Source organism: Phyllostomus hastatus, unplaced genomic scaffold, assembly GCF_019186645.2.
Source record: "Phyllostomus hastatus isolate PE091 unplaced genomic scaffold, TTU_PhHast_1.1 phas_contig_210, whole genome shotgun sequence".
In the NCBI taxonomy this organism is placed as follows: domain Eukaryota; kingdom Metazoa; phylum Chordata; class Mammalia; order Chiroptera; family Phyllostomidae; genus Phyllostomus; species Phyllostomus hastatus.
In genome coordinates, this window is record NW_025333737.1 from 21185420 (window position 1) to 21213195 (window position 27776).

A 27776-nucleotide genomic window follows, 5' to 3' on the forward strand; every position below is an offset into this window, starting at 1 on the left:
ATGGCCCATCCTAATGTTCAAACTTGCATTCCCTCCCAACCAATATCCACCACTTTTAATAAGAGAGACCCTTGGAGACTGAGAACTTAATTGGTGTTGTAAATCAATGCCAGAGGGACTCACAAGACTCAGTAACTGGTTATACTCATAGCTAAAGTGGTTTCCGGCAAAGGACACTCAGCAGAAGCAGCATTGGTCGAGTCCAGGGGGATCCAACCCTGGCCTCTCGCGTTCTTCCTTGTCCAAGGGCACGGAGATGCTCTCCAGCTAACCGCAAACCGCGGGGAAGTGCGCAGGCCCTCTGCCCCTGGAAGCCTGTTTTAGTCTCAGGTCCAAAGGGGCAGGTCACAAAGCAAGGGAATAACTTGCTATTCACCCTTGCCCCATGTTCCGCAGGAGCAGGCTTGTATGGTTTTTAGAATCTCAGCCCCACAACCTATAGGGCGTAGCGTTCCTTTCACAGCGTCATGGAAGCTATCCAATGCCTCATGCAGACCCTGAGCCACAAACGAGAATGTCAAAGTCCTGAACACATCATTTTAATTTTAAAGACATGTAGGAATCCTTTGACTAAACAATTATGCATTTAGGAATTTACTTTAAGAAAACAATGTGTAAAGGATGTGTATAAACCTTTAACTACCAGGGTGGATCACCAGAGGACCGCTTATAATAGCAACAAACTAAAAACTGCTTGCCGGAAACAACTGGGCACTTGGTACACAAATCATGGCACATTCATAAAATGGAATTCTCAGCAGCCATTAACAATGTTATAAAAGAACATTTATTGACATGAAAAGGTGTTGATTGTGTGATGTGTGGAGGAGGCAGTAAAATGATGATTCAATTTCTGTAAAAAAATGTATTTATAGCAAAAAAAAAAAATAATACTGCCAAGGACATACACTGCAGTGGTAGCAAGTGCACATCCCAGGGAAGAGAGTGTATGGGTGTTTATTTTGTTCTTTGTTTGCCAATGTCTGCTCCCCACTTTTAATATAAATCACGTAAGTTGCTTTTATAACAAGAAAAATGTAATTCAACACCTTCATTTTGATTAAAACAAGTCCATTTTAAAAGGTCCCAGGCTTTTGCAGAAGCAGAAGTGATTTCGAGGTTGCCACGCAGGCAGTGAGTCTGTTCTCGGCGGAAGCCGGCGGGGACCTGCACAGCGACAGCCCAAGTCAGGTCTGCGGGGGGAATGGGCTTCCTGCAGCTTCAGTGTGCTTGCCTCGGCTCCCCAGCCCTGAGGCCGAGCAGCTCCCTCCAGCCCAGGGCATCCTATTCCTGCCCAGTCACCACCTTCATCATCTTCAGAGCCATGTCCCCTTGGTCGGAAGGAACCTAGAACCAAGCAGGATCCAAGTTAGTTCTCCGGGTTCTGTTCCTGGGGCTGGGTTTGGGGGTGGCATCCTGAGACCCAGAAGAGTGCCCACTCCATGTCAGCAACCTGGGAGGACAGATGCCCCTGGGTGTGGCCCTTAAAGAGACGGTCATTTCTGTGAAACGTCCACTGTGCCGGACAAAAGCTCTCCTGGGCCCCAACCTTGTTGCGTGGCAGAAGCCGGGGGCCTGCACTTAGGAAAGGACTTTCTCCACGTGGGGCTGATCTATTGATCTGTTCATAAGGCCTCTGCGGATGTGCTAGGGCCCAGCCTGTTCCAGGAAGACAGAAGACTCCAAACACTTTACAGCAGGGGTTCCCCAGCCCCCCCCCCGGCCTCGGACCACACTGGTCTGTGGCCTGTTAGGAACCAGGCCAGGGGCTAAGCTCACCTGAGCTCCGCCTCCTGGTACCCACCACCACCTTGTCTCCCATGAAACCAGTCCCTGGTGCCAAAAAGGTAGGGGACCGCTGTTTTACAGAATTCTTTGTGGAGGAAGCATCGGAGACCGGGAGTGGAGTAAAGAAACGGCCCAAGAGGGAAGCTAAGGGCAAAACTGTAAAGGACACAAACCAGCAAACGAGACCCTTTGTGTGGGTGGCATCCCTATTTTTATGTTGTGTTCAACTTTGTTTCATTTCTCGCTCAAGAGTTTCTGAATAATTCCTGTAAAAAAGAAATCTTCCCGCACGCCACTGAAAGGGGAAGGGGCAGAGGTCCCAGCTTCTCCTCCACGAAAGACTGGGTCAGCCAGTGAAGGACGCCAAGCCCTGAAACCCCACGACTCCGCGCTTCTCCGCGGCACACCGCCCACGGTCCCGATGCTCCTGCCAAGGCCTCCCAGGAATGGTGGGGTTACCAGAATGGCATTTAACCAGCTGAAGGGGAAGTGGTCGGGGTGTGATTTCAGAACAGTCTCCAAGAGCTATTTTAAGGCTGCCCCCAACCGATCTCTTGTTCCTTCTGTGACAAACCAAGAGGAAATGGGTCTGAACTCCAGTTCACAGGGAGCGACCAAGCATGTGGCCAGTCCCTCCCTCCTTCCTTTCCCACGTGATTTCTTGTGTAAGTGCTGAGCTCTGAGACACGTGTGCTCAGACACTCAGAGCCATTAACAAAATGCCCTCTTCGCCCTGTCTTGCTGCCTCCATTCTCTCTTCATTCCTCTTTCTGGTTTCTTTAAAAAAATTTTTTTTTAATTTATTTTTAGAAATGGGAAAAGGAGGGAGAAAGAGAGGGCAAGCGAGACACATGGATGTTTGAGAGAAACTGATTGGTTTCCACTTGCAAGGCCCGAGCTGGCTGGGGACACCACTGGCACCTTGGCAGGGGTGGGTGTGCTTGCGCACACGTGCGTGGCAGCAGAGGATTCAGCCCTCCCCCATCTCCTTCAGCCACTCAGCCAGCTCACAGCATGAGGGAAAAGAGAGGGCTCGGGCCCTGGCTGGTGTGGCTCAGGGGACTGAGCACCCACCCGCCTGTGAACCAAAGGGTCACTGGCTTCATTCTCAGTCTAGGGCACAAGCCTGTCTGTCCTTCGACAAATGACTGGACAAAAGCCTGGGTTGCAGGCTAGGTCACCATTTGGGGGCATGCGAGAGGCAACAGATTGATGTTTCTCTCGCACACTCATGTTTTTCTCCTTCTCATTCTTCCTTCCTTCCCTTCTCTCTACACGTAAACAAATAAAATTTTTTTTTAAAAGAAAGGCTTGCTCTGCAAATGCAGGAGTGTGAGAGCCTCCCTGCCCAGGTCTGCAGGCAGAGCCTCTTCCAAACCGGAATTGTGGAGCCCGGGGAGCCAACGCTGCTCGAAAACACTCCTGCAGCATGTGGCGAGCACTGGCCACTCGGCTTCGCCAAGCGCCAAGCACCAAGCACCACACTCTGGTCTTCGCTTCCTGAAAACATCACGGAAAGAGACTTTCTCCCTCCCTCCCCCTGGGCAATGCGTTCCTTCGGAACAGTTAAGAGGGAAACAACAGTAAATTCATTTAAACTACAGAGTACAGTACAGAGAGCCCAGCTTAACACTCTGAGCAGAAATTAGTCCTTTACATGACAATTTCTAGATTCAAAGGAATGAAGCGCTAATGGCAGAATTTTGTAAGAGGCCTCGAAACACTTCCAATCCCAAAGCGCTTCTCGTTAGACCACCCCGGGCGGTGCGCCCACTGTAACCCACGGCCGGCGGCTTCCCTCTGAGAACAACTCAGAGTCCGGAGCAAAAGCAGACTCCCTCTCACCATGTGTCCAGCTTTGAGAATCCAGTAGAAAGCCAGGTTCTTGTAGCTCTTGACGAAAGCCGCCGTTTCAGAAGACAGAGGGTCTCTGTACAGGGGCTGCCACTTCACCTGAGTGAATTTGGGCAGGTCTGCCCACTTGAGTTTCCGCACCCAGGCCTCCTGACCTGGCGAGAGACACAGAGAAGGGCCTGTCATTAACTGCTGGGTGGAGTAGAAAAAAAAATCTACGTCCTAGAACGTGGCTTTTCCCAAAGTACATGATGTGCACAAAAATTCACCCTTGTAAAATTCAAATCAAAACCACAATGAGACACCACCTCACACCTGTTAGAATGGCTATCATCAACAAGGCAGGGAATCGCAAGTGTGAGAGAGGATGTGGAGAAAAAGGAAATCTCATCCACTGCTGGCAGGAAGGTCAAGTGGTGCAGCCACTATGGAAACCAGCATGGCGATTCCTCAAAAATTAAGGATAGAGTTACCATGTGACCCAGCAAAACCCCTCTTCTGGGTATCTACACCTGAAAAATTTGAAAACATTTGTTCATAAGGATATACGACCCCTATGTGCACTGCAGCATTATCCTTGGTGGCCAAGACACGCCAACAATGGGAACGTCCTTCGACAGATGACTGGATAAAGAAGATGTGGTGCATGTGGGTGAGGCACTACTGCCCAGCCTTAAGAAAAGATGAAGTACTGTCAACGGTGACAGGGATGGATCTGGAGAACGTCCTACTAAGCAAAGTCAGTCAGACAGAAAAAGTGAAGGACCACATGGTTTCACTCGTATGTGGGACATAAAACTAACAGCAGCAAATAAACAAAAACTCACAGACACAGCAGTGTGGTGGCTGCCAGAGGGAAAAGTGGGAGGGGAGAGGTGGAAAAGGATCAACGGGGTCATATATACGGTAGTGAAAGGAGACTTAATGTCAGCTGGTGAACACACAGCGCAACGTACAGATGGTGTTACAGAATTGTACACTTGAAACCTATATAATCTTATTAACCAATGTCATACCAATAAATGTTGTAAATTTTTTTTTTTTAAAAAAAGGCAATAGATCCCTGGCTGGTGTGGCTCAGTGGACTGAGCGCTGGCCTACAAACTGAAAGGTTGCTCATTTGATTCCTGGTCAGGGCACATGCCTGGGTTGTGGGCCAGATCCCCAGTTAGGAGAGTATGAGAGGCAACCAATTGATGTTTCTCTTCCTCTCTGAAAATAAATAAATAAAAAAGCAAGCAAGCAAGAAAGAAAGCAAACAAGCAAGAAAGAACCGCAGCCTTGTAAATATGCAAATTCTAATTCAGTAGGTCTGGGTGGGGCCTGAGATCCTGCACTTTTAGCGAGTTCCTCGTGATCCCCAGACTGACGGAGACACACCTAAGAGCTGGGAAGCCCGGCTTGTTTCTGCTGTTAGCTCTCCTACTGCCGCATGCTCTGTAGAAGGAAATCGGGGACCTCTGGCGGGGACAGGGCTATCAGAGGACTGAGAAGTCTTGGGGTTAGGAGATGGAAACGTCGGTTACCCAAACAGTGTGTAGAACATAGAACTTTTCCATGTTGTCCTTAGTGCCCTGAGTGAACACGTCACAAAGGCCTGCTGACTTTGAGAAACACGTCATACCCGCCAGACCATGTGCCTTGACCGCCTGCTGGTTCTGAGAACCTGCTTCTGTGCTTCTTCGTGGCCCTTCTGAACCCAGAAGGGGGCATGTGGAGACAGCCAGTGTGACAGGGACTCCCCAAAGACCACTTCCCCTGGGTTCTCAGGTTTAGAGTCGTTAGGGTTTAGTCTTAATTAACCCTGCACGATTTTCCCTCAATTCAATAGTCCATCTGTCCAAAGGTGAGAAAAACGTCTTCCGTTTCATTTTTGTGGTGGGGGTAGGTGCTGTTCTCTTTTTTACTTATACTTAAGGGCCTCAAAAACTGGATGGGCCTCTGAGGGGTCACAGCTGCATGCAGTTCCACCGTTTTCCAAGAGTCAAGGTCAGGGGTGGATGGATATACCAGCAAGTCAAGGTCAGGGGTGGATGGATATACCAGTAAATGTTATATCCAAGCATTTCAATGTCACCAGCCCCAAGGAGGACACATCCGAGACCAGTTCCCTTCCAGCTCAACCCATGACACCACCTCCACGTGCCACCAAGAGTGGGTCCCTACCCATGGTGTCCACGATGAGATCCAGCTGTCCGTTATACACGGTCACGTTGACCCCGGCTTCCAGCAACTCGTCCACGATGCTGATGGCGGGCTTCATGAAGTCCCCTTCCATGTTCAGGAAGACGCTCTCAGCCTGGCCTACGTGAGAGGAAGCAGAAAGGGGTAGCAGCTTGGAATCTGCCAGAACGAGAGACCCCATTCAGCCCAGAGCCTCCTGGGCTCCGGCACCCACACGTAAGCCCTGGGCAGCACCTAACATGGTCTGAACCACAGATACCTCACCAGCAGGGGCTGACTGGCCTGGATTCCCCGGACCCTGCGCTGGTCACGCAGAAGGGAGGCACGAACAGCACACGTGCTCTGTTCACTCAAGTGCAGTGAGGACAGCAACGGCATTTTTAATGAGCAACTGTAGTCTAGAGAAGGCCAATGCCCAAGGAAAACAGGGAGGCTCCAAAATACTCATCAGGGCCCTGGCCAGGTGCTTCAGTTGGTTGTTGCATCATCCTGTACACCAAGAGGTTTCGGGTTCGATTCCCAGTCAAGACACTTGCCTAGGTTTAGATTCAATCCCTGGATGGGGCACATGCGGGAGGCAACTGATCGAAGTTTCTCTCTCACATCAATAAACATAGATTTGGGTGAGGACAAAAAAAGTAAATACCCCGTATTTTGCTGTGTATAATGCATACTCTTTTGCCCAAATTTTTGAGGGAAAAATAAGGATGCATGTTATACATGGGTAGTGCTAATTCCTTAATGTACATAAACATTTTTAATTCTTTTATGTTTATGTGTTAAAAGTGTAACTCTAGAAAGCAATGATATCTGTATGCAAAATAATACCTTGGAATACAATAATTGGTTTTGTTTCTAAATATAAACAAATAAATAATTGAATTAAAAAATTAAAGTGAAAGATTTTTCTTCCTCAAAGTCTGGGTCAAAAACATGGGTGAGCATTATACATGGCAAAATACGGTAAATAAATAAAATAAAATACTCATTAGGCTGGTCCTCCCAGGGAACCTATACTCGGGCTGACCTTAGTCTTCCTCCTTTCCCGGGTACCACTAGGGCCGAGTGGTAAGTTCTGAACAAGTGGGGCGACCCAAAGCAATGTGGAGCTAGCCCTCAGGAAAGCTACACAGAGGACCAGGCCCAGGCAAGACCCGGTGACCGCATGGAAGACTAGCCCCAGGCGACAGGAGACGGCCAGTTCAGCATTCCCACTGGACTCCTGACCGCTGCCACCACCACCACACTGCACAATGATGGCAGTAGCAGGTACACTTATTTTCATTTGCCAGTCACTAAACTAAGTACATACTTTATAAGCAACACCCTGTTTCCTCTTCATCACTGCCTTGGGAGGTAAGGTCTCTTAAGTCTCTTGCACAGTCGTTAAAGCAAATGAGGCTCAGAGAGGCTAAGAAACACATCCAGGCCGAAACAGCTGGTCTCGACAGCGAGCTGGGATAGGAACGCAGGCCTGGCTGACGCTGAAGCACGCAGGCTGAACCACCACCAGAACACAAGACACTTGTAGTTATCGGCCAGGAATACTTGGTTCTTTCCACTCCATATACAGACACATATAGGGTCAAAGGGAGTTCTCAATGAGGCACCATCTGAGAAAAAAAGGAGTCACCTGGCTTGTCCAGCCACACTGGGCAGGGAGGGAGGGTCCCTGTCAGCAGGGACGCTGCCCCTGGAAAGCACATCACAAAGACAAACACAGGAGCTGAGCTGAAAACTCGAGCTGGAGCAGGCCCCCGCCTCCTCAGACTGCTCACACCTCTCTCCTCTCGGCGCTGAGACAGGTCCCCGCGGTGGTCCCCACCCCTTGCAGCTCCGACACCGCGATCTTTTTATTTGACCTAATTAACTGTTTTCTTCATTTCTAGAAAACTCTAAGGGGTGAGGAGGAAATGAAGACACCAGGTCCAGGAGGAGTCTTCTGACTGTGGGCTCAGAGGACGGCCCGTGTCCCCCAAGGAAGCCAAGGCCCAAGTCGAGTCTTAGCCTCTCAGCAGCCGACAAGGGGCCACCCTAGAAAACCATGAGTCACGAGCATGACTCTGGGGTGTCTCAGACACAAACAAAACCCTCTTCAGCCTGGAGTGTTTCCCCTCCAGGGGCCTGGGCGTTCCGCTAGCTCCCAGCCTTTCCATAGGATTAAACAGGAACTTAGCTAAGATTTCTACCTGGCCTGGTCTCTGGGGACCCCAATATTTCCTCACTATGACCTCCGGGCCAGAATGCAGCAAACACCTGGGCTCCACAGAGGGCTGCTCGAACCTGTCCAAAAGGACTTCCGTCTGGAAGTCACACCTGTGGCCAACTGTGGCCTTGGGCATGGCTTTCCTATTTTTTATTTTTATTTTTTAAATTTAGAGACAGGAAGGAGGAGAGAGAAACATCAATTCATCATTCCACTTATTCATGAATTCATTGGTTGATTCCCGTATGTGCCCCGACCAGGGATCAAACACACAACCTTGGTGTATCAGGATGACACTAACCAACCGGGCAACCTGGCCAGGGTCGGGCATGGCTTTTCTAGACCTCCACTTGCCATTACGAAAAACTTCAAACTGATAGAAAAGGCAAGAGTGTGACGATCCCACACACCCACACCTGGCTCCAACAATGATCGACTCCTAACCAACAACTTTATTTCTCCCCCAACCAACCCCTTCCTTGGAACCAAATCTGACCCCTAGCTGATGTTAATCACCGCCGAGGAAACCCGTTCTACAGACGAAGGCCTCTGAATTTGCACCTTTCTTCTCGCCTCCCTTCAACTCTATGGGTGGCACTGCGTTAGGGCACGGCGGTTACCTCCCCAGGAGCAGTCCTCAGGAATGATTTTGAGCTTCGCTCTGATGGGGCCATTCATGAGCTGACTCAAGTTGTCCTGGTTCAGGTGTCTCACGTGGCGCTGGTAGAGGTGAACTGAAACAAACTGGTACACAGTGAGTCAAAGGAGTGCGGGTGACACCACAGGGACGTCTTTTCCAAGCTGCCGGGGATGCGGCGGGTTGAGAGGGGGGCTTTCAGCTGCAAAATGAAAAGCGTCACCCTGATTCACCCCGGACAGAGGAAGAAAGCCAGAACCACGGAGACAGTGGAGAGGATTTATTAGTGATGACTGCTGCACTTTTAAAGTACTTCGGGGCCGTGGACACTGTCCAGCACGGCCAAAAGGAATCAGCTGAAAAGCAGACTCTGGAGGCCTCCCGCAGCCTTTACACGCACGCCTCTCACAGAGGGGAGATGACAGCACCTGGCTGGCACCCACAGCGCAGCTGTAGCAGCTGAAAGACAGCTCGAGCCAGCCTACAGGAGGACTGCCGTTGAGGCTCAGTGCACAAACGCTGGTCTGCAAACTTCAAAGCCAAGATGTTCAAAGACTACCTACTGCACGATGCCATTTCTGTGAGAGGCCCTGGAATGGCAAGTCTGGACGAACAGAAAGCAGAGGCTGCCTGGGGCAAAATCAACTGTGGACAGCCACGAGGGATCTTTCTGGGAAATGCTCGAGAACTGGATTGTGGTGGTGGTTGCACAAGTCTGTGAATGTACTAAAAACCACGAAGAGACACTTGAAATGGGTGGATTCTATGGTACGTAAATTATACATCAATAAAACTTCTCAGTCCGGTGACAGACGGTTACTAGACTTGCTGTGGTAAGCACTTTCTAAGGTACACAAATGTTGAGTCACTGTGCTGTACGCCTCTATAATATTGTATGTCAAGTATAATTTAAAATAAATAAAATAAGGCTTTTATAAGGAAACTGGTTTCCTTTTGCACAAAAGATGAGACAGCAACGTCAAGGTTCACTCACCTAGGTGGCTCTGGGTGAATTCTAGGCTTGACTTCATTGCAGACATGGGAGCACTTTTGGTTAAGATGTTATAGAAGTTCACTCCATCTGTGTTCTGAAAGAGAAGTTCACATGGCTGTTTGTTTTCTTTATTTCTCCATTATCAGTGTTGCAAAACCAGAAAAGCACCTGGCCATCCATCTTATTCAAGGACAGCTTTGTCTTTGCAAATTTGCTCGGAACTGGAAAGAAATGCATCTCGGCAGGCTCAGCCAGCCCAGCCTCCTCGGGGTAGGGAGCAGCTCACGAGTGGAGCTCAGATGCTGCAGGAGAAGTCATGAGCCCGTGTGTTCATTTACAGGGAGAAGAGCTGCAGAGGGCCCCGCACCCTCGAGTCTGCAGCCAGTGCATTCTTCCCTCTGGCTCACTGGGGTCAGAAGGCTGCTTGCCAGGGACCCAAACACTCACCTCTGTAAGCTGTATTGTTTTTCACAGAATCCATGCATTCAGTCAAGGGACAAGCAAGTCTTGCAAGGCCTGGGTGGCTTTCTGACCCTGTCACTGCTCATATAGGTCAGATTATCATTTAGTGTGATCTCTGGGGAGTCTCAGGGTAGACTCCAGTCCTGGCAAGACCAACCAGGGACCCTATATCCACGGGCAAAACCCCCCGGACTACCGCAGAATGTGTACCCTTTTACCTGTTCAACGACCATTTCTGCTTGTCCCCACAGCTGGGTGGCCTCTTTGTAGAGTCCTTTATTTACGGCATCCAGGACCTGCTCTGCAATCTGAGACACTTCTTCTAGACCTTGGTCATCCAGAAGAGACTGCAATGCAAATCAAGAACACGAATCTGGCTTTGCTAGAGTCAGGGACGGGAACAGAACGAGTGGGAAAGAGAAAGGGGAGTTCGTAGACGAAAGCGTCTGTCACAAGACACATCTTTATTATGGAAGAGATACAGCAAAATGTTAACTTAGTCTAGATGGTGGTACATGGATGTTCACAGTGATCTTTCAAGTCTTCTGCACAGTTGAACATTTTTACAATAAAAAGTTGGGGGGATTTGAAAAATTGTGTTTCTTGTACCTGGATAAATGGGATAACTGTGCTGATGTTTCTTTAAATTTGCCTCCAAGGGGCAGTGTCACCCACACAGGTGCACTCAGCTAGCTTGGTCCTTCCTGAGGACAGAGCCAGAAGAGGTCTGCTGGGCTGAGACCACAGAGGGTGCAGAGGCGAGGTCCCCCCTACTTACCATGCTGTACAGGTAAGGTCCCCAAGAGAGCACCGAATCTAAAGGAAACCACACAGGCACAAAGTAAGTTCCTCATGGCTCTGTCCTTCCAAGGGAAAACCTAAGCAGTCTCTCTCCCAAAGCAGAAAGAGCCAGAAGCAAGAAACCATGCGGCTTTACATCGAAAGGCTCTGTCATGCCCCAGGGCCCGTGCAGGCGAGGAGCTGATGTCTCCCTGGCTGGAGGGTGGCACGAGGGTGTGGACGCCCGTGCTGACTCAGGGCTAATGGCACATGAACCTGGCCCAGTGGGTGAGTCACGGCCAGGGATGGCATCCCCACAGACAGGCTGTGTTTATGCAGCAGGGGCTCGTCCCTGCAGACCGAGAGGCTTTTTGACAGCTGACAATACTTCCCCCGCCCTCACACTTCTGCTCTGCTTCCTGCCTGCTCCTCCAATCTGGGGACACTAGCTTCTGCCAAGTTGCTAATTAAGGAAGAAGACTAATGATTTCATAATTCGAGTGTCTGTGGTTACACTACCAATCAGTTCATTTCCATTCCACAAATATACTGAGAATTTACAAAGGGTCTGAAGCTGGTAAGGAACTTTATAAGACAGAAATATGAGTAAGACAATGCCTGCCCTCAAAGAGAGCAGTGGGGCTGGCTTTAGACAAGTTCACTACCACCATCAAGCTAGGTTAGAGATGTGCCAGCCAACACAGTATCGAAGTTCCCAAGTCGTGAAGTACATTTAAATATGCCCCTCCTTTGCTTGAAAGCCTTCCATGGTAACCTAAAGCCAAACCTCTCAAAGTATCTATGTTTCAAATAACCTCAGTTCTGCAGAATTTTAATCTATGTATTAAAAGAAAAAAATTCTTCCGTGAAATATCTTTGGGGTTATGCAAAATGTAACACATTCCTTTACTGCAGGCCTTCTCAGAGCCTTTAGTGTGCCGACCAAGGAGGTAGAGCCCGTGGTTAACACTTCCAGAACGCAGGTGACCACAGAGCCCTTTGCATAGCAACGCACTGGACTGGCATTCCTAAGCACCCCCTGAGACATGCAGGTGCACCTGGCTGCACCCACCTACCCACTGCCCTCTCCAGCCGACCTTTAAGCCAGAGTCTTAGTTTCTGGAAACACAAAACTGTCTGAAAGTCTCCACTGCAACCCACTCCCTGCTTGCCCTACACCAGGAATGACAAACTTTTTCTCTAAAGGGGCAGAGAGTCAATATTCTTGACTTTGCAGGTCTCTGTCACAACTACTCAACGTTGTTGTGGCAGCCTTCAAACAATATGTAAATCAATGGGTGTGACGGTCCTAATAAAAACTTATTTAACAAAGCAGGGCCAAGGCCGACATGACTTGTAGGTCATGGTTTGTTGACCTCTGACGTAGGCCTGAGATGTCCAATTAAATTTTCTGCAGTGACGGAAATGTTCTATGTCCGTGTGGTCCAACAAGTCTCATAGCCATGTGTGACTACTAGGCACTTGAAATGTGGATAGTGCAATTGAAAGACTGAAAATTTTATTGTGCCCTGGCTGGTGTGGCTCAATGGACTGAGTGCTGGCCTGAGGCGAATCAGAAGGTCACTGGTTCGATTCCCAGTCAGGGCAGATGCCTGGGTTGTGGGCCTGCTCCCCAGCGGGGGGCATGCGAGAGGCAACCAACTGATAGATACATCGATGTTTCTCTCCCTCTTTCTCTTCCTACCTTTCCCTCTCTCTAAAAATAAATAAATAAAATTTTTCTAAAAATGTTACATGAGTAACTTAAAGTCTTATAAAATCAACTAGACTTTATCAAAAAATTTTTTAAAATTTATTGTATTTTAACAAATTGAAATAGTCACAAATAGTTCTATGGTTACTATGTTGATCTGCGCAGACCTTCTGGAGGACATGGAAACATGTTTATAGCTTTCCTAGCGCCTAACTACCTAGCAAGCAATTAATAATTGTTCATAAAATTAATAGTGCTCCCCCCTCAAAGAGGGAGTACTTCTGGGATGCAGAAGTGATACAAAGTGGATCTGGAAGGAGGGAGTAAGATCTGGACGAAATTTCGTAAGGGGAGGCAGGTCATGACAAGGTGGAGGGGATTTTGGACAAGACGGAAAGCACCTCCTGTGAAGCCACCTCCTGTGAAGCCGTGAGGTCACACTTCCTGGTCTTCTGGAGGCCGGGCAGCGCAGTGGTTACATGCATGAATTCCAGTGGCTGCTGCCCGGATTCGAGTCCTAGCTTTAGCTGTTTGACTCTAGAAAAACTGCTTAACCTCTCAGAGTTTCACCATCTCCCAAATCAGGATAATAATAGCACCTCTCCCATGGAGGTGTTATAAGGATTAAATGAAATTAGCACATGCAAAGTGCTTCCTGTAGTTTTGAAACTGTGATGAGACCCCAGGAGGAAGTGTGGGGGCCGGTGTGGGAATTCTGAGTGAGGCACCTGTCAAGAAACCTGCTGGACCCCCTGCCTCCTGCCTCCGATCAAGGCACCCGCAGCTTCCTGATGTCCTAGGAGGTCCACCCAGGAAGGACAAACAGGAGGCAGCCCTTTTTTCAATGATGACTCAGACTCTTGGTTATGCCATTATTCTCTGAGATGCCAAGAATGAGGGCAAGAAATAACCATGCAAGTAGCACCAGCATATCCTGAATCTACTGGGGACACGGTTCTGTAATCACATATACTCCCAGGTCACAACCACCCCAATCTAGAGACAGCACAGACAACCTAGAAAGTTCCCTCATGTCCTGTTCCAGCTTATTTCCCCCCTCCCCTCTGCAAGCAACTCTCTTCTGATTTCTAACTTTACAGTTTGTTTTGCCTGTGAAGTGTCAGCTTTTGATAGGTAAGAACAGTAGTTCTCAACCAGGGGCAGTTTTGTCCCCCAGGGGACAACTGGCAATGTCTGGAAATATTTTGGGTTGTCGTGCTGACTTGAAAACACTAGCATCTAAGGGGAGAGATGCTGCTAACACCCTACAAGGCACAGCACAGCACCCCACAACAAGGAATCAGGTGACTCAAAATGTCAGCAAGGCTGAGATTTTGCATCCTGTGTTAACAGTTAACTACTAAGATGGCTGCTGCCAGTGTCTCAAGTCACGCCCCTGATGTCTGCAACATAAACAACTTGTATCTGCACTCCCAACAAGGATGGGAATGCTCGGGTTATGCAACTGTGAACCTGAGTGGCAGGGCCTGATGGTGACCTTGTCTCATCATTGACATGAGCAACAGATGGGAATTTCGCCCCAAATGCTCATGCTAACACCCGGTAGGGGGAGGGGACAAGATGACAAACAGGCCTGGGTTTGAATCCTGGCCAGGCCATTCGTTCTGCATGCCAGAGGCAACGTCCACCACCTCTCAGAGCCTTTAGAATGTCTTTTACTGTAAAACTTGATTCTTTTGTTCTGAGAATCCAATGAAGAGAATTCGGTTCAGTCCCCAGCAGCCCACGGTAGGTGCAGTGTAAATGAGTCCTCATCTCCAAATTTCTTGGATGGCCCTGGCACACACACATTCCGTGTTAACGTCTCCAAGGACCCAGAAAACTCCACTGCCTTGACCTTTGATCTGGACACCACAGCCCGAAGTCCCAGGGAAGGCCGGAGGAAGGAAGGAAAGGAATGTCTAAAAGTCGGTACTCACCAACAGGGGAGATCCAGGAGTCACCCAAAGCAACCCCAGAAAAGTTGCACTTGATGGTCCCTTCCTGAATGGCCTGAAACAGGAGGAGCCGAGAAACATCCTTGACAAGAGGACTCACAGGAGGCAGCCCGCTCTTTATACCGCCTTCACGAGCACCCACACTTCTGCCCACCCACCCCAGACTCTGCCGGTCTCCGAAGACCTCAGACGCCCACTGGAGAACAAGAGTAACTCCCTTTTCTGACACCATTTACAAGATGGGTGGGAACTGCTGAGTTTCCCTCTACTCTTTTCACAAGGGTGTTGGCAGGGTGTGTGTGGGGTCTGGTGCAGCACCGGTGCTTTAGGAGGGGCACGGCCACCCCTCTGCCTCGAGGTCTGGTGTCCCACAAGGTGCCCTGGGACCCTCCTCACTGGGTACGCTGCAGTCGCTGAGGGGCTGGGAGGCTCCTCGGGAGGCCCTCGAGGGTGGGACGATGACGTCGGCCTAGGACCGCACGCTCTTCTGCCCCTCTTTCCTCTTTTTTCATTTAACGGTAATGCAGTAGCAGAAAATTGGAAACAATCTGAATGTCATAGGATTGACTACATGAATTATGGCCATTTCCATGGTACATGATGCAACTTAAAAAAAAAATGAGGAGGCTCTTTATGAACTGATATGAAAAGATCTCCAAGGTATATTGTTCAATTGAAAAGAGACATAGAATAGTGTGTACCATATACTATCATTTGTATAAAAATGGGAAAATAGAAAATAACGTGAATTGGCTTCTACAGGCATGACATACTTCTGGGAAGATACAGAAGAAGCTAATAACGGGTCACCTTAGGGGAGGGGGACAGTGGCGAGAGAAAGCATTATTATAGTATGCCTTTCATATTTTTGGAATTTTGAATTATGTGACTGTACAAGCTATTCAGGGACCTAAAATAAGAAAACGCCCTGGCTGGTATGGCTCAGTGGATTCAGCCCTGGCCTATGAACCAAAAGGTCACTGGTCGATTCCCAGTCAGGGCACATGCCTGGGTCGTGGGCCAGGTTCCCAGTTGGGGGTGTGTGAGAGGCAACCCGGCTGAGGTCGATGTTTCTCTCCCTCTCATTCTCCCCCCTTCCTCCCTCTAAAAATAAAGAAATAAAATCTTTAAAAATAATAATAAAAAATAAGTAACACCATGAAGATGTTCCCTGACAAATCCATAAAATGGGACATTTATGCAAGTTTAGTAGTCGGTTCTCCACCAAGTCAGGATCACAGAAAAGGGACTGTGCTAGGCGAAAACACACTTCAGGGACATCATAGCGAGAGCTACAAACAAACTGGCCACAAAGGGCATGTTGGGACCACCGAAGAGGCCTGAATACTTGAGATGAAAATTTTATAAAATGGAAAGATGAGGACTAGTGACTGAAGAAAGCAGGCTGCAGACATTATGTATAATATGCTTTGTATTGGCTAAAACATGACTGATTCATGAGAGTGCAGAAAAAGATTTCAAGGCTATATACACTAAGGTGGTAACAGTGGAGAACTCCATGTGGGAAGAAGGCGAAATTTAACTGCTGTGTTTTCTAATTTTCTGTGACATACATATACTGCTTTTGATTAAAGGTTCATTTTTAAAAATAACGAATTAAAAGTAAAACTCATATAAGCTCACTATAAAAAAAAAAAGAATTTAAACACAGGGCCTTGGCTGGGTAGCTCAGTTGGTTAGAGCATCATCCAGATACACCAAGGTTGTGGGTTCGATCCCTGGACAGAGCACATGCAAGAATTAGCCACTGAATGCATAAACGAGTGGAACAACAAATGGATGTTTCTCTTTCTCTCTCTTCTCTCTCTCTGTCTAAAATCAATCAATAAAATTTTTTAAAATTTTAAACACAGAAAGACACTTCGGCCCCACTTCCACCCTCACATTCACTAGTGAACCAGAGTGAACATGTTATGTATCCTTCTAAACACCCCTTTCTTTGCTTTCACAGGCTATGCGCCTGTGTGCACATATGTGTAGCATATATGTGCACACATGCACATATATAGACAAAGCTATCCTTTCCTTTTTCCCTTCAGGACTATCCGTCTTTGTGAAGGCTGCAGAGTGATCCGTCCTGGAAAGACACACCCATTTTGTTTAAGGGATCCTCTACGAACAGCCATGCGTGTGTTTCGAGTTTGGCCTCACAAGCAGTGCTGTCCGAAATCTCCTCTGACACACACACACACGTGTGTCAGTATTTCCACAGAACAGATTCCTGGAAGCGAAATGACTGGGTCAAAGGCCACATACATTTTAAAAGTTAACAGCCTCTGCCAAACTGCCTTTTTAAAATGATTTACCGATTTTCATACTCACTGAATAGGCGTGAGAGCATTTACAAAACTGGATGTTACCAATCTTTTAAATATTTTCAAGTCTCATAAGTTTGGCTTACTAAAACATTTTGAACATTTTTTCATATGTCCATAGGCTATTTGCATTTCCTCTATAAATTGCTTGTCTGTATTTTTCATCAAATTTCTAGAAAGTTATTGTCCTTTTTAAGTGGATTTACTGATTCAAATACTTTTCCTCTTAAAATTACTTAGAGAAACTTGTGCGTGGTCTACACATGTCAAACTTATCCTTTTTGGCTTCTGGGCGCTTCATCTCAGGAAGGAAAGGTTTCCTACCCAAGACTGTAAAACTTTTCTCCTATAGTTTCAAGTTCTTTTACAGTTCAGATGTTAATCTATCTAGAATTGATGTTTTATGCAAGGCAGGAATTCAACTTCACTATTTTCCAAAGTGACAACCATTTAGTGGATATTCTACCTGTTCCCCAATGACGTGAAATGCCATCTCATCTATACACAATCATATGGAATTATGACACATATGTGTTCTGAGTACCCATATAAATACATATATACACGTAAACATAAGTATACACTAAATCTGTCCCTAGATGCTTCACCCTGGTACATCCCACCTACTTGTCTGTTGCTAAGCCAGCACCACGCAGTTTACACGCTGTAGCTTCACAGCTTGTTTGGTGTCTGGTGGGGCAGCCTTCACTGTTCTTCTTGAAACCTTCCCTGGCTACTCTCACAGACTTGCTGTGCGTGCAACGTCCCACTCAAAGTCCATTCAGTATCAAGTGAGCACGAACAGTAACACACTCAGCTTCCGTCTGGAACCAGAACACCACCGTCATCTTCCTCCTTACCTTATGGAGTTCCAGAGCAATGCCGGCGGCCATTTTCCCTCCGTAGGACTCGGAGAAAATGTAGAACGGAACCGTCTAGCAAGACAAGAAATTTACAGAGAACTAAGCATCCTGCACACCTTTTCATTCACACAAATCCATTTCGAATTTCTACGGCATGTCACAGCCAGACAAATTTGCTTCTCATTGTCTTTCTCCCTCCCCATATCTGAGTATTCCGTCTGATTAGAATCTATCTCCAGGGTCATTCCTTCAAGCTGAACACCCTCTTCAGTGATGACTGAGACAAAACCCCACAACCCAGTCTGGGGCATAAAAAGGCAATCGGCTGGGCCCTGAGCTCTTGGGGAAGTTTATTCCGGCGGATGCAGTGTTACTACTGTCAACCTCTTTGCTGGTCCCGAGGCTTTGCTTACCTGGAACTCCGGGCGGCAGTTGAAGAAGGACTCCAGGAGAACCATCATGTCTGATGCCACCGTGGCGAGGTCTCTGGCATACATGCCGTCCTTCTTCACATAACTGAACCCAGTGCCCACGGGGTTGTCCACAAACAAGAGGCTGGCAGACTGGAGCTACATGCCACAGGGGGAAGTCAAACGTCACAGTCAGACAGTCGGTCACCAACTACCTTTCATCATCTTGTATCCGCACAATAAAAACTACATGTGCACGATGTCGGTGTGCTTACGGTTCCCTTGTTAAAAGGGACTTGAGAAAACAAGGGGCAGGGACACAGACTACTTTGGCCAAGAAAAGGAAAGGCAAGAAGGAAAGATGAACATATTCTTGGGGATCAGAGCATCTCAGCTGTCACTCTTCACACGGCACGAACGTCCTCAATGTAATGTATTAGTGCAGGTGGAGCCATGCAGTGAGTCAGAGCAACAGGGGACAGGACAGCCAAGGTCTGACTACAACACATCAGTTTTCTTCCAGACAAATCCAGTTCCCACACTGGCCTGCCTTCCCTGTGGACTATGAGAACAGAACTTACTCTAACGCCTTCTCCAAAGAGGCTCAGAGTTACAGAATTTTCCATCTGGAAGGATCCTTAGTGACGACACAGTCCAGCCATGTCCTTTACTGATGAGGAATGAAAACCCAGAAAGGGCCCAGGACTAGTCCAAGGTCACAAACTGGGACAGGCAGTGGCAGCATCAGGACCACGACCCAGGTCTCCTCACTCCTCATTCAGGCTCTCTGCCCCAGTCATGTTACCCTCTTAGTTCTGGGAGGTTTGGGGACAAGCCAGTGAGGCACCCTGCTACTGCAAGTGGAAGCGGTATGTCAGCTGGAAGTGAGCACAGGATGTTCCAGGCAGAGGGAACAGCATGTGCAAAGACCCTAAAGCAAGAGTAAGTAAAAGGAAAACCAGTGTAGAGACAAACAAGAGGATCAAAGGACTCCGGGGTCATGCAGAAGAGGTGATCCTGCGGTACATCTTAAAGAACAGTAGGTGTGAATATGGTGAGCTAGGCTGTGAATGGGTGGCCACAGGAATGGCGTCCAGGCCAAGGAAGCGGCCCATGCAGAGGCCTGAAGGTACAGTGTGTGTGGACAGATGTTGGGAGAGGTGGCTGGAGGTAAGCAGAAGCTAGCCCACACCCAGGAATCTGGACCTGGTCTTTGGGGTAACTGAAAGATGGTAAACTGAGAAATTATTTGCACTGGAGAGTTCCACTCAAGAACATGTGGACAATGGACAGAGAGCACAGGAGCACCACTAGCAGGAATGGATGGAGAATATTAACATCTGGGCATCAAACACAGTGCTACCACATGACCCAACAATTCCACTATTAGGTATATACCCCGAAACTGAGCACAGGAGCTCCCCGCACTGATATTCACAATAACCAAAAGGGAAACAGTCCAAACGTCCATCAACAGGCGGGTGGATGCACAAACTGTGCTCCTTCCCTGGAAGGAAGTATCACTCAGTCTTAAAAAGGAAGGTACCTGGCTGAACCCTGTAAATACTAAGCTAAGTGAAAGAAACCAGACACCAAAGGCCACATGTTGTGGGATTCCAGTCTTATTAAATGTCTAAAATAGGCAAATCTATGGAGACAGAGGGTAGATTAGTGGTTGCCTGAGAAGGGATTGGAGGGGTATGAGGTTTTTTTTTTGGGGGGGGGTGGAGGACAAAGAAAATGTTCTGAAATGGATTGTGATAATGTTTACAAAACCCTAAATACACTATAAGCCATTAAACTGTACACTTTAAATGGGGACTTGTGTAGTATGTGAATCATATATTTTAAAGAATTCATGCTCAGATGAAAGTGAGGACAGTGGGCTCCAGCAGAGGCTGGATGTGGGAGGTTGTGGGGAAGGAGGGTAAGGGAGCCAGGGAGCGGGGGTGGGGCGCTGACCGAGAGAGCTCCGGGAGGAGGTACAGCTGGGGGTGAGGAGATGGAGTGGAGATGGAGACCAGAGACACCTCAAAAGGGCAGAGAACAAGGGGCTGGAAGTCCTGGAGAAGTCAAGAGGCAGGGGTGGAGGGGAGGACAGAGGGGAAAGGATGGGGACACCATGGTCAGAGGGTGGGACGCAGAGTCAGATCGCAGACTCAGTCAACATGTGGGTGATGACAAGGTCCCGGGTGTCTGCTGGAGGAGGGTTCTGTGGACAAGTGGAGAAAAAGGTCACTAGAGGCAGGAGAGGAAGGGGGGCAGGCAGTACTGCTGAATGTGACCCCGCCCAATATGGGGTGGGCCTGGAGGGATTGAGCCTCAGAGAGCAGCTTCAGTGGGGGCCACCCTCACCGTACCCAGGTAGTTTTTCGTGGTTTGAGAGTACTGTCAAGGGGCCCGATTTCCTCAAAGTTTCCAAATCCAGTGCTGGATCCGCCCGGACCGCCCTGTGGAAGAGGGAAGAAACAAAAGTTAATCCCGAGAACATGTGAATTAAATCTTAGTCATCACCATGATGACCACACTGGCTATGAACGATTCATGATTTGGTGGTGGCTGTGTCAACCCGGCACAAAGGCACAACCGACCTGGTCAACCAGGGGCTTCTGCGCTCACAGAGCCCCCTGCTAATGGCTGAGGTCTTTCTCAAAGGAACAGACCTGGGCCAAGAGCCCCCAGAGGGAACATTCCTACCTCTGATTCTCCAAACTGGAATCCTGGCCTGCCATGGACCATCAGTCCATCTCGTCCAGCTCCTCCCTCCAAGACAAGCAATAAGGCCCAGGGACGGGGCATGGCAATTAGGGGCCCTACCAGGACTAGACCTGGGGCCTGTGACTGTCCACCCTGGAATAAAAGAGCACTCTCATTCCTACACCCTGCTTTTGCCACGCCACTGTGCCACCAGGAGACGCCCACCCCACCCCCAGCCAAAGGCAATGAGAAGCTCACTGTGGGATACTTCTCTTCCATGCAAAGACGTCCTACTACAAAATCAGTGTCTAGAACTTTGGCAAGGGGTGCCGTCAATGCCAGGGGCAACCCAGTGACTCTGAAATATGGTAAGCATGTCGTCTGCCATGCTGAGATGGCTTGAAAGTACAGCTAAAAGAGCTCACTGCTGCAATCAGACGAAGTGACCTGGGTTCCCAAAGACCTGCCCGGGGAAGTCAGAGTGCATTTCCTCAGTGGGCTGCTAAAATACAACAGGTTTCCTTTTAATCTAAATTAGTAATTATTTCTTCCTTAATCATGATCTTTTTTGGGCCTCTGAGGAAATGAAGAGCTGGTTAGTTAGTTAGTTAGTTAGCCAGCTAATAACCCTCCAATAGCATCTCAGCTCTGAAGGTTAACCTAACCTTGGTCACACACCAGACTATGAACCACGTAGAGAAATCAGGCACCTGTCTGAAGGGGGACCACCGCCACTCAGCTCTGGGATGGAGCATGCAGGCCCCATGTAGCTGCATCTCCTGATTTGGGGGAATGTTGGCAAGTTACTCAGATAAAACAATGACCCTGCTCTGCAATCAACCACAAGAAAGGTTTGCAACTTCTATACATGGGTTTTCAACTTATTTTCTTGAAAACCCAGGAAGTGCCGGAAGGCAGCTTATGACCAAGGGGAGGTTGAATGGGTGGAACTCGGCAGGAATGCCATCTGGCCCTCGGCACTTGTGCTTTTGCTCCTATGTAAGCTTTCACTTGAGGGTGAAAAAACTCTGCTAGTTAATGAAAAGTTAAAGCAAAATCCCCTAGATGAGAACGCCAAAACCCAGAAAAGGGAAATGTCTTGTTATGGCTCTCAGGGGCAGGAAGGGCTCGAGTACCCAGGACCCCAGATTGACAGGCCTGGGTTTGTCCACTGCAGGGCACTCCCTGACAACCTGCTGCCGGGGTGGACAGAGGTTCCAGGGGCTACACATACGGGTTCTTCTTTTGTGGCATTTTCAGATCTACACCCTTGGTGGAGCCTCAGCTCCAGCTCATCACGGGAGCTGCTCTGATAATCCTGAGAGAGAAAGTCCCCTTCTAGCAAACTGCTCATCTTCACTCCATCCCGCCAGACAGGCCACATGGACCCAAGGTACTGGGAAGCTGCTGATGATTACCGACATTTTCACAGGAAGTGACATTGCATCCCATGCAAATGAGGACCTGGGCGCCCTATTAACTGGTGAGCAACCTGGAGCCCCAGCTGGGCCAGGCCTACAGTTTCCAGAGGCTGAAGCAAGACCATGCACTTCAACCCCTCCCTAGAGATTGGTCTTCCAGGTGGGTGTGGACCACCTCTGTGCAGGTATTTCAGGAATGCAAGGAAGAAAATCCTCTGCCTGCCCCCAAATACCTCGTAACCAGTCCCAAGCCTTCATCCCACCATCAGAGCTCACGATTAGAATGCAAACACATGAAAGGAGGAGAAGGCCCCACATCTAATACTAAAATACAAAAGGCTGAGTCCTTTCAAAAGATCAGTTTTCTGGGGGACGAGAAGTTAGGGCCTGGGAAAAGATTGGGGAAAGAGGAAGAGGAGGGACCAGCCAGTGGCTGACTCATTCCATTATATTGTGAAAATAAGCCAGGGTACCTCGGTCTTTGCTGTGGAACCATTCACAGCATTTCCCATTGGTATACAGTCAAACTTGTCTTTGGAAGCTTCTGGTAAAGGTTCCTACCACTGATTGGGCTCATTACACAAACAAGCAAACCGGTAAAAGGCTAGAACCCCTCATTCTCTGATTTGCCCTTAGTATACCACTGCCTCTGCCTGCCTCTGCCTGCCTCAGCAGGATGCTGGACCCCCACCGGCTGCTGGATCAGATCAGTCCTTCACCACTTGCTGAGCTGCGAGCCTTTAGGAGTAATTAATGTGGTAAGTGGGGGAATCTCGGCCTCAAACCTAGCAAAGAAGCGAAGCCACTTTTACCTGAAGCCACATGACCAGGGGCAGTTCTGAGAAGTTCTTGCAGGGGCTGGTGGCATAATAGAGCCACCAGAACATGTGGGCATCCTTCCGGACAGTCACATAATCCCACACTTCTTTGCCCTCGTCTGCGGGCAGGTCGAAAATGGCTCCTGAAACAGAAGCACAGGTTTGATTTTCCCGAAGGATGTCTAACATCTGGATAAATTCCAAGTCCAATACAGGTGGCCATGCCAGGCCAGAGATGATTTGGTTTATATTTTAGCCAACTGACTCATTCCATTATATTGTGAAAATAAGGAAAAAACCTCAGTTATGAAAACAAACGAACCAAACTTAATAGGAGGATGGAGTCTTCTACTTTTCCCTCTATACCCTCTGCAATGTTTGGATTTTTAACAATAAGCATAAAACACTTTTGCAATTCTGGTTTTTTTTTTTTTAAAGAAATTTAGCTCTGGCTGGTGTGGCTCAGTGGATTGAGTGCCAGCCTGCGAACCAAAGGGTCACTGGTTTGATTTCCAGTTAGGGCACATGTCTGGGTTGCAGGCCAGGTCCCCAGTGAGGGGTGTGTGAGTGGCAACCACACATTGATGTTTCTCTCCCTCTCTTTCTCCTTCCCTTCCCTTCTCTAAAAATATGTAAATAAAATGAAAAAAAAAAAAAAGATTTACATTTTGGGGAAAGAGGAAAATCTCAAAATGCAACATGCTGGTTTTTACATCTTATTTAATATATGATTAAAGAGACAGCACAAATTAGTGGGCTCAGATGATTCACTATATTATCCTGGGGCAACTGTTAACTTTTTTGAAGGAAAAAAATAAAATTGCAGGTCCTCTCTTAACACAATAAACCAATATAGGTGTGAAGTGAATCAAGTATTTCAATTTTATTTATTTAAAAAATTTTTTTTATGTTTCTTGATTTTAGAGACAGGGAGAAAGGAACGATGGGAGAGAAACATTGATTTGTTGTCTCACTTATTTGTACATTCACTGGTTGCTTTTTGCATGTGCCTTGACTAGGGATCGAACCCACAACTCTGGTGTACCAGGACGATATTCTAACCAATTGAACTACCTGACCAAAGCAAGTATCTCGACTTTAAATTTCAAATACTAAAAATAATATGAAAATATAGTAAAATGCTTTTTTCTGACCTCTGGATGGGGAAATGATGATAAAGAAATCGTTTATAAACAGAAGAGAGACTATTAAGGAAAATATCAACAGAGTTGAAGATAAAAACTTGTTACATTTTTGTATGACAAAATTCCTGTACATCTAAAGTAAAATGAAAAGGCAAACAACAAAGAAAGATCTGCAACAAATATGAAAATGGCTAATTTTCCTCACTCATGTAGATCAATTTTAAAAACAGAAGACCCTAATAGTTAAATGGATAAAGCCCACGAGGAAATAACTTATGAAAGGGGAATATGAACGTCTGATAAGTATGTGAAAGAATGGTTAACGTTACTAATATTCAAAGACACGAAAATTAAGGCAATAATGAGGTCACTAAAAAAAAATCTTCGCTTATCTGATAAAAAAAATGATGGCACTTGCTCAGTGTCCACCAGGAGACTGGCTCAGGTGCAGTCACCCCAGGTGACTACTGTCAGCAGGTGTAACTTCTAGCGAAGGCAATTTGGCAAAAAAAATGTACCAAAAGCTGTGTGTTTGTGTCCTTTAACCCTACAACTCCAATTTCCTTAATTAACTTCTCTAACACCAAAATACGTATTAAAAAAGAGTATGTTAAATACATTTCTTTTTTTAACAGATTTTTTTTAGAAAGATACTTTTTTAAGATTTTATTTATTTATTTATTTATTTTTAGAGAGGGAAGGGAGGGAGAGAGAGAGAGAGAGAGAGAGAAACATCAATGTGCGGTTGCTGGGGTTTATGGCCTACAACCCAGGCATGTACCCTGGCTGGGAATCGAACCTGGGACACTTTGGTTCCCAGCCCGCGCTCAATCCACTGAGCTACGCCAGCCAGGGCTAAATACATTTCTTATGTGACCTTTGCTAACACCTTTCAGGATACAGTATTTTTTTTTTTAACACCACTCTGGGGCAAAAGGACTGATGTTAAAAGGTGGCTTAGGAATTACCCTCGGTGCCTGGAGTTTTCTGCCTTTTACTTCCTCCTTTCTTGAATTTCAAGCCTCTGCAGCAAGTAAAAGAACCAAAAACTGGTCTCAAGAGGACAAGACAGTAGACGAGGAGACTATGCTCTTTGTGAATGATAAGGCTGCAGAGCAAGAAAACCAAAGGTGGCTTAAGGAGAAAAAGAGAACTGCTAGAATTTAAATGTGGCTCTAAGAGTCTATATGCAAGTAACCCAAGAGTACAGTGTCCTTGAAAATGACAGATGAGGCTCTGGTCCCTTTTGACCTAACCCCTGGCACTCCTCTCTTCCCTGGCCATGACCACTGTTCAAGTTTCGGGGCAACACACTGGACAACACTTCCCAAACACAAACTGAAGGGCGGATGGTCCCCACTTTACGAAAGGGGAAAAACAACTATTAAGCAACCTGCTTAAGATCACAAGGCAAGTTCGTGGCCACTTTGAATTCTCAGTTGATTCAGAACAGGAAACATTTTGCTAGAAAAAGACGACTGAAAATCAATTTACAAGTCACTCTTTAGACACGAATTTGTTTTTGCCAAAAAAGCCTCGGTGCGGGGAGACATATAGTACATGTTCTGATCAGGTAGAGGGAAAAAGACCTTCTCTCAATGAAACGTCCCATTCGCGGTAGGATTTTCAGGGTCTTCGGATGTCAGTTTAAAATATAAAGGCCTCCTAACCCCACTGATCAGCCAATGACGGCAGCAAAACGGAGGTAGGTGGCCTGAAGACCGCGGAAACCTCATTGATCAGCAGTTTCTCCAAATCATACATATGCACAACTGCTTCTGCCTAGATGTAGAAGAAGCACCCTTCTACCCAAGGAAGATGGGAGCATCAGACCACCCAGAGCTAAAAAAGGGTAGAAAAAGCACTTTCACTTAAAAAGCAAAAGACCAACAAAAAACCCAGTGAGGTTCAAAATCACAAAAGAAAAGATATTTCCTTTAAATAGCACAAACGCACTAACACTCTCAGCCCTGGAGAGAGAAGAAGGCATCGGTCACTGACACATACATCTTTCGCCCGAACCTACCTGTACTGAGGCCCAAAAGCAGCAGCAGTACCACCGACACGAGACAGAACCGCGGCGCCACCTCCATGACGAATGCCGTGCTGCAGCATCAGCAACAGGCAGGAGCCAGTGCCTTACCACATGACTGCAGCAGGCGGAGCCTGGACTGGACAGGGTGGGGGCGGGGCCTGGGAGGCCAGGGGCAGGGTGGAGGCGGGGCCTGCGCGGTGTGGCCACTGGCAATGCCCGAGCCTCCCTCTGTGGACCGGGTCAACCAGGACCCCTGCAACGGCTGGGAGGAGAAAGAGGGTGGCTCTGCCCGCCCCATGTTGTCCTTCGGCGTTTTGGGGACAGAATAGAGAGGAAGAGACGTTTGACTTAAGTTGTGTGGCAGGACTGAGACGCTATAGAGAAACAACTGGGAGGACAGTCCCTCCTGCCCATCTCTTCCTTCCCTAACAAAAGGCCTGGCATTTCAAAAACTCCTGCGTCTGCCCCAAATCAGATGAACCCTGGAGCAACCAGCTGGTCCTTGAAAACTATGGAATTCCACTTTCGAGATTTTTAAAAAGTGTTTTTCTTATAAACTTACGTATATTATGGACATTTTGGAAATTTTAGGAAAATGTTAGATCCTACATACCATTGTTTATATTTGGCATATTTTTTCACTGGCCTTCTACTTCATCTTTTTGAATACAAAAATACAAATTTTTGTAGTTCTTTTTCCCCTTGTTAATCTGTCATCAGCATTCTGTGTTGTTAACACTATCTTCACAAGTTATTTTATTTCTTGAGGTCATATAAGATTTTAATATAGTATATTCCGCTCAAAATTAGCAGATATTTTCCATCATTTCTCTGAAATATGCAACATTGCATTTTCTTATATAATATTGTAAGTTACAGTGTGAAGGTTGCTAACCCTTAGGCACTGTTGACCTGGCTTTAGGTGAAGGTATACCTGTTAAACTGCTTAAATTAAATATCAAAACAAAACGATCAGTTTTGGTTGGGAACAATAGGAGTCCAAAAAGATATTAGATTCCTGGAGCTTCAGGTTGAAGAAAGGGCTGAGATGCTGTTTATCACGTACTTTTTCATCCAAGTTGCTTCTGTTTGAAGAACTAAGGAAACACTACATTTCATAATGTGTCCTTTGTGAGAATTTTATAAAGCTTAGGTTTGACATCATAGCATAAGGGTACATGCTACAGAGGAGCTAAAATCCATGAAAAGGAGACCACCACTGCACAAGACGTCTGTCCAGTGCCCAAGGTGAGGGCTTCAAAAGGTATCATTTCTTTTCTTGCTGCTCAGTACGCTGCAGCAATCGCTGTACTTGTCAAGATTCCAGCAGTAATTGGCCCCAGGATGCCCATCAACAGGATGCTTGCAGACATGGACCTACCATGTTTGCGATGCCTGAGGGTGAAGAGGGCCAGTAATCCAGCTGGGACAGAAGAGAGAGGACGCCAGCCCACAAGAACATGCGATAGCACAT

General features: G+C 47.4%; 1 protein-coding gene and 1 pseudogene across 1 annotated transcript; both read right to left on the bottom strand.

The window, feature by feature from the left end:
- Nucleotides 1–764: 764 nt before the first annotated feature.
- On the bottom strand, nt 765–26415 carry SCPEP1 (serine carboxypeptidase 1). Its single transcript, XM_045837568.1, has 13 exons — nt 26294–26415; nt 23117–23265; nt 20547–20636; nt 18190–18345; nt 17774–17848; nt 14560–14632; nt 10904–10941; nt 10344–10472; nt 9664–9757; nt 8653–8766; nt 5809–5946; nt 3634–3797; nt 765–1347 (listed from the first exon to the last, which is right to left on the bottom strand). Exons 1-13 carry the CDS (start codon nt 26358–26360, stop codon nt 1285–1287), a joined length of 1350 nt encoding a protein of 449 aa, XP_045693524.1. The 5' UTR covers nt 26361–26415; the 3' UTR covers nt 765–1284.
- A 1068-nt stretch (nt 26416–27483) lies between these two features.
- On the bottom strand, nt 27484–27776 carry LOC123817756 (annotated as a pseudogene).

Bases quoted from the DNA above. Each gene is read 5' to 3' on its own strand.
- SCPEP1 (XM_045837568.1), bottom strand. From the start codon at position 26,360: ATGGAGGTGGCGCCGCGGTTCTGTCTCGTGTCGGTGGTACTGCTGCTG. The intron at 20,637-23,116 runs GTAAAAGTGGCT...CCTCTTCCACAG, and splicing joins CCCTGGTCATGTGGCTTCAG to GGCGGTCCGGGCGGATCCAG. The intron at 8,767-9,663 runs GTGAGTGAACCT...AGTTTGTTTCAG, and splicing joins ATTCACCCAGAGCCACCTAG to TTCACCTCTACCAGCGCCAC.